At 39.7% G+C, this 11,350-nt stretch overlaps 3 protein-coding genes across 3 annotated transcripts; all 3 read right to left on the reverse strand.

Moving 5' to 3' along the window:
* Window positions 1–14: 14 nt before the first annotated feature.
* On the reverse strand, window positions 15–2,843 carry LOC115626796 (circadian clock-controlled protein). The gene is made up of 3 exons (XM_030522263.1): window positions 2,691–2,843; window positions 2,120–2,612; window positions 15–310 (listed from the first exon to the last, which is right to left on the reverse strand). Exons 1-3 carry the CDS (start codon window positions 2,782–2,784, stop codon window positions 109–111), a joined length of 789 nt encoding a protein of 262 aa, XP_030378123.1. The 5' UTR covers window positions 2,785–2,843; the 3' UTR covers window positions 15–108.
* Window positions 2,844–5,083: 2,240 nt separating this feature from the next.
* Window positions 5,084–8,819, reverse strand: LOC115626795 (paraplegin). Its single transcript, XM_030522262.1, has 7 exons — window positions 8,348–8,819; window positions 7,836–8,282; window positions 7,389–7,757; window positions 6,787–7,323; window positions 6,459–6,729; window positions 5,878–6,398; window positions 5,084–5,352 (listed from the first exon to the last, which is right to left on the reverse strand). The coding sequence occupies exons 1-7, from the start codon at window positions 8,534–8,536 to the stop codon at window positions 5,197–5,199; spliced, it is 2,490 nt and encodes an 829-aa protein (XP_030378122.1). The 5' UTR covers window positions 8,537–8,819; the 3' UTR covers window positions 5,084–5,196.
* Window positions 8,820–8,919: 100 nt separating this feature from the next.
* LOC115626797 (protein twisted gastrulation) lies at window positions 8,920–10,864 on the reverse strand. The gene is made up of 4 exons (XM_030522264.1): window positions 10,382–10,864; window positions 9,598–9,810; window positions 9,381–9,525; window positions 8,920–9,325 (listed from the first exon to the last, which is right to left on the reverse strand). The coding sequence occupies exons 1-4, from the start codon at window positions 10,608–10,610 to the stop codon at window positions 9,133–9,135; spliced, it is 780 nt and encodes a 259-aa protein (XP_030378124.1). The 5' UTR covers window positions 10,611–10,864; the 3' UTR covers window positions 8,920–9,132.
* Between the last annotated feature and the right edge of the window lie 486 nt (window positions 10,865–11,350).

The raw sequence follows: 11,350 nt of genomic DNA on the forward strand, positions 1-11,350 counted from the left end.
GAACACAAAAATCGTTTTACTTTGTTACCAGTTTCACTTTTTTCTACTCTATACACATATCATATTGTAGATACTATACAAGTACAATTTAAACTTTATATAATACATTTAATCGTCTTCAAAGAATTCATCGTATGGTATATTGTCCCATAAACGTTGCAGGGACATTTTGAAGACGCGATCCAGGGCTTCATTAATTTTGGGCTGCACATCATTTGATAGAGCATCCCATTGATCGTTTAGGGTTTTCAGAGTGGTTTCTCGCAGTTCTTCATTGTCGTTGAAAAGATTCGACATGTTAAATCGACCACTGTAAAACATAAATTAAAAGATAACATTATCAGTAATACTATACTATATTATAGGGATCCGTTTCACGTAAATCGAATGGGATCAAGGGCGTAGGCAGCTTTTACCAAATGCGGAGGGGGGTCAAAAAATTAAAATTTTGATTAAATAACGCACGATGCATTTAAAAAATAACTGATGCATATGATCAATGGAAAAGCTTCAACAAATCCAACTCAGATCCATTTTAAGGCGAAATAGTACGTCATAATAATGAACGTGTGGTCGACTTTATATGGCAAAATTTGTTGCTCCCACCCCCCTGCCTACACCCTTGAATGCGATTGAGCTTTTTTGCGAGGTTTAAAAAAATATATATATCGACTTTCCTTCAATAAGTAATACGTTTCAACGAATCAATAAAACATTGACTGTTCCTATATTTCGACTAAAACTTGCCATGCTCAGTCAACTCTGAATAGTGAACTTTTTATCGAGCTGAAGCTACTTATAAGATGGACCTTACATCATATACCTCCATAGTAAGGGTATAATGTGATACAATATAACTATAATTACGAGCACAGCGATCTAATATAATATGATCTGTGTCGGTGGAAAGTTGCAACGCGATAGTTTTAGAAGTGCGGAAGTAGTAGATAGACGTTCATACGGACAAACGCACGGACAGACAGACAGACATATGGTTACCGCGGACTATAATATATTGCGCCGATTTCGATCGATTTGAACGATAGAAACAATTAAAAAGAAGAGAGAACGCTACAGTCGAGCAAGCCCGACAGTGTACTTTGAACAGTAATAGATAATTATATCTAAATTATGTGTTCAAAGTTTGGTTTAGGTAGCATTTGAAATGTGGACGCTATTGACGAAATTCTGTAGCGGGGGAAGGGGGGGAAAATTCCAAAAAATAAAATAAACTCGTCCTTACTCAGACCTAGGAGAATCTGGATGCCAACTTTGGCTATTCTAGCTTTTATAGTTTCTGAGATCCTTGCGTTCATCCAGACGGACAGACTATATGACTTTATGGGGTTGGAGATGCTTCCTTCTGCATGTTACATACTTTGCACAAACCTAATATACCCTTTTTACCCTACAGGGTACAGGGTATAAAAAAAAATTAAGGAAACCGAAGTAACAAATTGCAGTTTTTGTTACACAAAACTTATGAATACCAAGTTTGGCTAAAACATCTTTATAAAAAGTAAGTTATCTTACCAAGTGATATTCGCCACTATCGTCCTGCCGGACCTACATATTAAATAATGAGGCTTATATGATTCGTAATAAATTGGCGCTGTGTATGGTTAACTCAAGTCTAAGTACATACCAATGTTGTTGTCCCTAGCTGTTATGGCTGAACAGTTTCAGGGATTCATACGGACGGACAGACGAACATGTCTATATATCGATTCTTCTCGTAATGCTCATCATGAGGTACATACATACATATGTACATAGTATACCCACTTTGCACCATTCGGATACAGGCCATACAAATTTCATACTCATCACATACTAATATATCTATCAAGTGCATTCTGGTGTATTGTACTTATTAGACTTATGTCCAAGTATTAACGAATTGAAAAACCATTTAGAAAACTCATCATAAACCCAATTAAGTTACAGAATTTTCCAGTCCTCAAAATTCAATAGAAACAAATACATACTTGTATACTAAAAAGATAAAGCGATGTCTAAATCTAGTAGTAACAGTCTAGTAGTAACAGTCTAGTAGTAACAGTAGGTAAGTGAAGGTCCCATATAGTTTTCACCTTGGACTGTACTCTGCACAACTTACGTGCCAACTTTGGTGACCGTTTTATATTCGACGATCTTCAAATACGTGCGGCCATCTGCACGCTTGTCCGGCTCCGCACTTATCCGCGTTTTGGCAAGCACCTTGGTTAGCTTCATGACGACATCGCCCTGGCTGACTATAGGCAGGATCAATATTTTGCCATTCACATCATATTTGGCGTGCAGCTCCAGTTCCGGCATGGCTGTGACAAAGGTCAGCTTGAGCGGTTTGGTTAGATCCTTGGTGAAGCCCTTAAGGCTCTTGACCACCACCGAGTCACCGAAATTGTGAAGCGTGGTATCCGTCAACACCAATGTGAAGTGTAGCGAGTCACCAGGGCCACCACTTACCACCCTAAGTGTGCCCAATTGCAGGGGCTCTAAACTGGGTATCTGGCGGTCTGGCAAACCGTTCTTGAAATTCTGGAAAAAGGCTTGACCTTGTCTGACAATGCATGCTTCATCGTCCACCCGACACCGTTTCAAAGGAGCAGCTGAGTGGAAAAACAACAACAACAACAACAACACTTGATGTTTCAGAAATTTATCACGCTTTAGAACTTTTCACTCACGAAATGTATCTTTGGCTGCAACGTCTGATGCTGCAACAATAAGAAGAACAACAGTTGCGGCCAACGGGAAATTCAATAAATTTGCGTAAAACATTTTCACCGGCTTCAGCTCCCGCGACAACTGACAAACTAACAACTGGAGACTGCGGGCGTCGCGTATTTATGGGGCGTCTTTGTCCATTAACAGCGCAAATACGGGTAGAGTTAAAGTTAAGAGCGACACTAAGACTACGAATGAGACGTCGGTGAGTGAGTCGCCCCGTTTGATAAACTGTAATTTGTTAATAAATCAATGAATATTTAAAAATAAAAATTACGCTAACTAATAAGGCGACAGTCCGTGGTCGGCGGTCGGTCTAATCTGACGTCTACAATTACGAAACGTTCAAACTAGTTTTCCGATTCTTAGGCTACTTTATTTAATTTTTTTTTGTTTTTAGTTTAGCTTAGAAAAGTGCTTGCGATTTATCGCTAAATGTCAAGACCCTGATATTGTCATAGCACTAAACAGAAAGAAGAAACGTGCAAATAGATACAAGCGCTTGCAAATACGCTATAGTCTTGCCAAAGTCCGGTCATATACTCGTACTTATAAGTACGTAGGCCCACAAAACTTTGCCCAACATCTGATTGTTAATAGAGTTCCTGCAATTCGTATTTGTTGAGCAATTACGAATGTCACACCCTTAAGCCGAATTTCTTCACTTCTTAGATAAACAATACTTATCACACTTCTTTGTTAAACATTCAGCAGCACTGAGCTACTTTGAAGCTCATCGAATTGAGAGCAAAAGATTGAGAGCAACAATTGGGACCAATATTGAATCCTAGATCTCCAACCATACAATTCTTCTAAAAGTTGAGCTCATGGCATATAAAAAATATAAGCAAGAGTTCATAGCATGTACGAGTTTAAAACTGGAACAGAGATTGAAATTGTAAAATAATTTGGAACCAATATTACTAGATCATTCATTTCATAAATATCAATTAATATTAGTCTTTAACAATGAATTTTGCCTTCAAAAGAATTGAATAAATCAGTCCCTATGCTGACCAACCATTTATTCCAGCCATCAATATATGTTCATATGTATAGTTTATACCTCCATTTGTAACTATATGTACTTGTATTGAAATAAGTTATATAAACCTACGTTAAATAGGCAATCAATCAGTCAGTCAGCTGAGGCTGGCTCATTTGGGAGGCTAAGCCGTTAACACTTGAAATTGATGGTTCGGAGAGAAGCAATAAAACCAAGTAAAGGGAAATAGAAGTAGCAGTAAATAAACCTCTACCCAATGATTATAATAAATAATAATAAGAGGCGTATAGCAAGTTACGACGAAGTTGCACTTAACAGACTATACTTGTATAAAGCATATTTTCTCTTGTAAATCTTTTCTAAAAATTCTGCATTAACTATATTGTAGTTTGTCAGACAACCAAATTATTAAACCAGATGCAACGTCTCGAGAAAGAATATATCACAACATATCATATCTTAGCTCATTTTTTACTACAACATGTGCCCCAAAGAACGGAGAATTAAAACTAAGAAGAAATTATATTTCAGTTTATTTTACGTCAAACATGCATTTGGAGATAATTATTTGAGTTTTGATTACTTTCACCGAAGATTTTTACTAATTATTGATTAATATGCGCACTTTTCCAACTGTATCTTCAGAAATAACGAGATGAACAATTGCGTATTACCATAAACTTTTTTCATCAATGAAAACGTTTACGAGCTTAAAACATATATTGATCAATATATTAATATATATTGCACCGATAGCATAAACACTACTTTACTTTAATCGGATTCTATTTATCCAATCGTCATGGAATTTTAACAGGATATGCAAAAAATGGTGTAATGTTCGTAAACAAAGTTAATAATATACATATGTATGTAATTGAGCTTTTGACTAGTCATTGAGAGGCATTAAAATCGTTGGTTTTAATTGTGCTTAGCTGCACGTGCTCCCTGACGGCCATTAGAAACCGCTTAAAAGCCGTAAAGCAAGTGTGAACCATTAATTTGCACAATTTATTATTTTGTACTAGCACTCGTAATCCGATATACTCGTGCAAATATAAATGCTGCTAATTGACTTTGCATTACCTCAGGTCCATTGATTTGTATATATGTATGTATCTATATATGTATGTATTTACATGCACATGCATGTATGTATGTATGTATGTATGTAGAACAATACGCTGGCTTAGTCCGGCAGCAATAGCTTAGATGTGCCCAGACAACAAATTTCAAACGTTTCACACCAAATGACCTATAATCGGTGTACTTAACAGCAATTAGTTTATAGGTATAGCTTATAACACACGCGCACCAGTCAAAGGCGAAAATAAATGCAATTTGTAATTCAATTAAAAAGGTAAACAACTTTATTTACATTTAACTAATGCGCACGCAGAAACACACACACACACAGGCAAACGCAAAGTGAAAAGAACACCGAGCTTACAGAGATGCTTTCAAGCTTTTGGCGCATCATTGCTCAGATTCTTAAGCGATTGCTCGAATTCAACGCCATCCACTCGACGCTTGGCGGGATCATAGGGCGGTGGTCCTATCAGATCAACAACTTCATCATAGTCCAGAGTTTCCCTTTCGAGTAGGGCCTCGGCCAGCTGAAAGACAAAACAAAGAGAGCAAGACATATATATGAATAAACTGTGTGAGAGAGAGCGAGAGAGAGAGAGAGAAAGGGACCGAAGCATATTGCCACAATGTGGCATTTAACAATTTCGATCTCGGCGTTTTTGAAATATTAACTGTACTAACTGCATAGCTGGAGTCCTTTTAAAATATAATGCAATACTTAATCAATTTTGTAAGTATCCTTTAAATTAAAATGATGAATCGACAAGGGCGTATAAAAAAATATAGAATCGCTATTCTGGCGCCGTTCCTTTTTAGTTAAATTAACTGAAAAACATAATTAAAATTCCAAAATGATATACTAGAATTAAACTTATAAACGACATCAATCCTATGAAGCAATACAAAAAAATGAGATCTGTAAAGTTCCATCAAAGCTTAAATGGAAACTGAAGAGTGCGGCTACGAAAGACTTAAAACAGGCTTTTAAATAAAATTTTAACTGTATAAATTACGAATTTAAAAACAAAAATTTAATACATCAATAATATTACCTTCTCGAGCTTGTCGCGATGCTTTGTGAGTATGCCCTCGGTGGTCATATATGCATTCGCAACCATATGGCGTGCTTCATGGTCGATCATGCTCTCCATTGCTCTTGAAAAGGGCTTATCAGTGCCACTACCGCCAGTTTCCTCTGAATCTCGCACATACATGGGTCCAATATTTTCATTCATACCAAACTTTTTGATTTGCGAGTAGGCTATCTTTGTCACTTTCTCCAGATCGTTTTGCGCGCCTGTCGTAATACGATTGAACACCAGATTCTCTGCCGCCCGACCGCCCAATGCCATGCACATCTTATCGAAGAGCTCTTCCTTACTATAGAGATGCTGCTCACTGGGTGTATATTGCGCAAAACCCAACGCCAGGCTCGTGCGTGGCACAATTGTCACCTTGAGCAATATATCTGAGTTGGGCAGCATCCAGCCGACTAATGCATGGCCAGACTCATGGTAGGCAATCACCTTGCGCTCGGCCAACGACAAAGCATGCGAACGCTTCTCTGTGCCACCTGTAAATATCAGTGATTAGGCATACACCGATAATATAAGATTGTTATTGTCACACGCACCCACTAATCGTTCAACGGCATATTCCAGATTTTTGCTGGTCACCACGGTTTGCATACTACGCGCAGCGTGCAACGCAGCCTCGTTACATACATTGGCTATATCGGCACCAGAAAAGCCAGGCGTCAGGCGCGCTAAGCGCTGTGTGTACGTATTAGCCGCTGCCTCCAGCTTTACAGATGATAAATGCTTCTCGAAGATCTCCTTGCGCTCCTGCAGGGTGGGCAGGTCTATAAGAATGTGACGATCAAAGCGACCTGGTCGCAGGAGGGCCTATAGACATAACTAATCAGGTAACTAATCAGACTAATCACTCAATGGCAAACTAACCTTATCCAGTATGTCAGCACGATTCGTGCTCGCCAACATAAGAACGCCCTCCTTGGTGGCCATGCCATCCATTTCGACCAATAGTTGATTCAATGTTTGTTCTGATTCGCCAGAGCTTCCCTGGCCCATGCTTTCGGTACCGGATCGCTGTCGGCCTATTGCATCGATCTCGTCTATATAAATGATGCACGGCGCACGCTTCTTGCCCTCCTTGAACAAATCGCGCACACGTGCTGCACCCAGACCGCCGATCATCTCAATGAACTCGGATCCGTTCATACTGAGGAACGGCACTTGAGCTTCAGTAGCCACTGCCTTAGCCAGGAGGGTTTTACCGCATCCAGGTGGACCCAACAGTAAAGCTCCCCGCGGCACCTTTGCGCCCAGGCGCTGATACTTTTCCGGTGATTTTAAATAGTCCACAAACTCTTTAACTTCCTGCTTAGCCTCATTTAAGCCAGCGACATCGCGAAAGAGAACGCCACGGCCGCCATCGAAGGGATCCACGAGAGTGAATTTGGCGCGACCCATTTGATTCTACAAAAGATTGGGAAAGTATTAAAGGAATCACATTCTAAAAAACAGTCGTAGACCATACTCACAAAGGAATCCATACTTAAGGGGCTCTTCATGCTGCGCATACGCGTGGCTATAGACATGAGCAGCGCACAAAAAAGTAATAGCATAAGAATACGACCTGTGGTATCTGTTTGCCGATCGTAGGTGACAGGCACACCATCCGTAATACCCAGACGCTTCTCCACTTCGCGCAGCTTCTCCTCAAATTTATTAGCATCGGCAACGGCCATATGAAAGATGGTTGATGTGACTTTGCGCCCTTTTATGATAGCACCCTCGTGCAATATAATGGTAACCATTTCCATATCAGGGCGTATGATCAACTCCTTAACCTCGCCCACAGCAAGCATGTGATGCACAAACTCATTCCAAGACACATAACGCGTTGAGCCCTGTGCTTAAATAAACGAAAGAAACTTATATTATCTGCCGGTTCACTGTTGGGCCCAGACAGTGCCAAACACACTTGCCTCTGGTTGCTCCGAGCGAGGTGTAATCAGCAGGGATATTAAAGCCACAAACATATAGATAGTGAAGAGCCAGAGCACCGCTTTGGTCAGAACCGAGCGCATTTTCTCCTCATTCTCGTTGTTTTTGTTAGGCTCCTCGCTGGAACTGGACGGTGAACCGCTGCTGCTACTACTGGCACCGCCACTGGTAGACGGTTCAGTGCTAGCTCTACTGCTACTGGTGGTGGTACGTTCCGCCGCCGTTTCATCACTTTCTTTGGACTCTGACTTTGTGGGCTTGGAAGGTTTGCTACTGCTGGTATTGTCCTTGCTTGGACCGCCTGGTCTCTCCGGATTGCCCGTACACATCAAACGCAAGTACATTTGCTGCACCTCACGCGGCGTCACTTGCAGCGAGCGCGCTATCACGCCGACAATGGCCTTGTACTCGGCGTGCAGCTGACGGAACTGCAAAGCCAAACCAAACCAATCTATAAATTTCCAACTATAGCTGGCTATGGGAACAACTTTACCTGTCGCCGACTAAGCGGCAAAGTTGCAAGCTGCCTTCGTACACCGCCCAGACCAATGCCGGTCGCTGCGGCCAATGTAGTAGCCAGGCCGTTGGCATCCTTGATAAGCGACGCATTCCGGTAACAGTGCGTTATATAGTGGGGTCCACGTTGCAGCACATTTCTCACATGTTGCAGACTTTTGAACATAATTCCTAGGCACTTTGTGTAGTCCCCTTTTTCCTATGCCGCTTCGAATACGTAACGCTGTGTTGCTCAGTCTGTTGAAATTACATGCAGATTGCGGCGTTAGAGTTGCCACCTGATGGCTAAGGTTGCGCACAGTCAGCTGATGGCCACAATGCATGTGTGTGTGCGTGTGTGGTGCCTGGCATTAATAAAATTTTAATTGTATTTGTTCCAAATTAATGTATTAAAGCATGTTTAAATTCCAACCTATTAACAATGCACGCATTAACTGTCATTTTGTAACAAACAGAACGCACTGTCATATGAACTTGTTGTGGTTGATGTACTTGCCTTAACCCTTGCGCGCCCACAAACAGATTTCAAAAAATACATTTAGCTTCTCATACAATATACAAAGTACATTTATTTTCATTTTTAGTATTCAAAATGCAAAACAATCAAAAGTGCCTAAAATTTTAAATAAAAAAAATAATAATAATCAATAATGCTATACAAATATTATTTCGTACTACACAATATTAATGTCACTGTTTTGAGTAACTAATTTGTTAAATATAGTTTCGTTTTGTTTATAAAATGGCATTTGTTTGCTGCTTTTAATAATTACTATTCACTGAGCCGTCAAAAGGACCCATATTATCGCCGAAATCCTGCATTTCTTCATTCATATCGTCGTCAAAATCATCAGTTAAGTCTTTCGATTCAGGACAATGCCTACAGCGACTCTCATTGACGCCATAGTTAATACAAGTGTAGCCCACACATTCACAGCAACCATCATGAAACCATCTGTAGATAATCCAAATTTAATTTTTGAAATAATGTAAAAGTTTTGTTTGCGTACCTATAACTGCTCGCTCCTGTTGTTTGACAGCTCTGACGGCATTTATTCAAAGAAACGCACTGATCCAAATATATGACTGTACAATTGACGGTTACAATATTATCGCGTTCCTTCATGGCCTCTTCTAGATTCTTATCATTTGTTTCTGTTGCAAGTAAATGTTCATCGTGTTTGTTTATTTATTAAGAATTATTTGCGTGTTTGATGAATTACTTACTTAGATAGTATTTAACATCCTTTTCCAGCTTCGGACCCGCCAAAACGGTATCGAAATCTACTTGAAATGTGAAAACATCCCAATCGTAATCAAAATTACTGTCCTCAGGTGTATTGGCTAGTACATTGAAGAGCTCGGGAACGCCATCAAAATCTTCGACATGGGACATCTTTGACAGCGAATTGCGCGTGTCGTTGGGTTTTGGACACAGCTCTAAAAAATTAAATAATTAATATTAATAACAATTAGAAAATAACCCACCAATTTGCCTTACAAATTTCAAATACAAATATAAAAGTACAACAAAGATGTCTGCGTAAAATTAATTGAAAAAGAAAACCCGTTACTTTCACTTGGAATGTAGTTATTTAAACTATTTAAAATTCTAATTGACGGGGGATGGCCGAAAATGTATTAATTGTTTTTTAAGGAGAAGAGGCCATATAAAAAAGGGGGAGCAAAGAAACATAACAACAACTGTAAGGTTAAGATGTGATTGTTTCAATGCGCCCTAGTGCCAAACGACAGCTCAAAGTATCGATAGATGCAGGTTTCAATTTCGATAGACAGACAACAAACACTTAGGCACATGCGCACATACAATAACAAATCTGTATACATATGTAAATACCAAAACAACACAAAACAACTGCGACATCGGAATCGCTATAAAAATGTCTTGATCATCACATCATTTTTGTAAATAGCTCGTTAACCCTGCATACATATACAGACACACAAGCGCACACAATGCAGGCATGAAATGGGTGCTTTTTTCACTTACCCACACAACTGCAGCATTCCTCATAGTACTTTTTGCCCAGACATTTGAGACACTCTTTGCAACAGGAGCAATTCTTGAGCTCACACTTGCAACTCTGCGTCAACATGCATTTGGAGACAATTGAGGCGCAGACGACTTCATTGCACGATTCCACCTCCACAGTACTATAGAAAAATACAAATCCGAATAGTAGAAATGCGCTAACTGTGACAGAGCGCCAAATTTCCATTATGTTTGATTAGATTGATGTTGATTTATGTTTGATTCGTGATCGTATTCGCAAAGCAGCTGCGGGTGGGTGGGCAACTGGTGGTCGGGTTCGAGTTGTAATGTTTGTTGCACTCGATGATTAAACAAGAAATAAAAAAACAACACAAAACACAACGACGACAATACGGAACAACAGTGACAAACACTCTGATTGATAAATACTGCAGCTTGGGCTGATGTCTTGTTGTATATTTGTACGGATGTATGTATGTATGTATAATTATTACAACAATAATAACAAATCAAATCACAACTTATTGTTAACTACATGTAAGGCAATATATTTGAATCATTTAATACACAAAAATGCCATAGAGACATATATATTTGCAAGGCACAAGAACAAGTTTTGGAATGAGCTATGAATATTTACTAAATCATTGAACAAGTCACTCACAGCGCGTAACAACAACATAGCCGAGCGACAGATACGAGAGATCTCGGCGCAGAGACAGCGACGGCGACAACAACAGCGACAGAGCAAGAGCAACAACAAAATGAGCGGCAGCTAGCTTGTTTTTGTTATTGGTATGGTCCACAACACAGCAGGGCATAACTGTCTTTTTTTAAGCCAGGCCCAAGCCCAGGCTAGTAAGCCAGCTAGCTAGATGCGGCGATACGCGAATTGAGCGCACACTTATGCATGTATAAATGTGTATTATGTGTACCGAAACACATACACAAACAAACACAGGTACA

The sequence above is a fragment of the Scaptodrosophila lebanonensis genome, unplaced genomic scaffold, assembly GCF_003285725.1.
Source record: "Scaptodrosophila lebanonensis strain 11010-0011.00,11010-0021.00 unplaced genomic scaffold, SlebRS2 tig00000089-arrow-pilon, whole genome shotgun sequence".
NCBI classification, from domain to species: domain Eukaryota; kingdom Metazoa; phylum Arthropoda; class Insecta; order Diptera; family Drosophilidae; genus Scaptodrosophila; species Scaptodrosophila lebanonensis.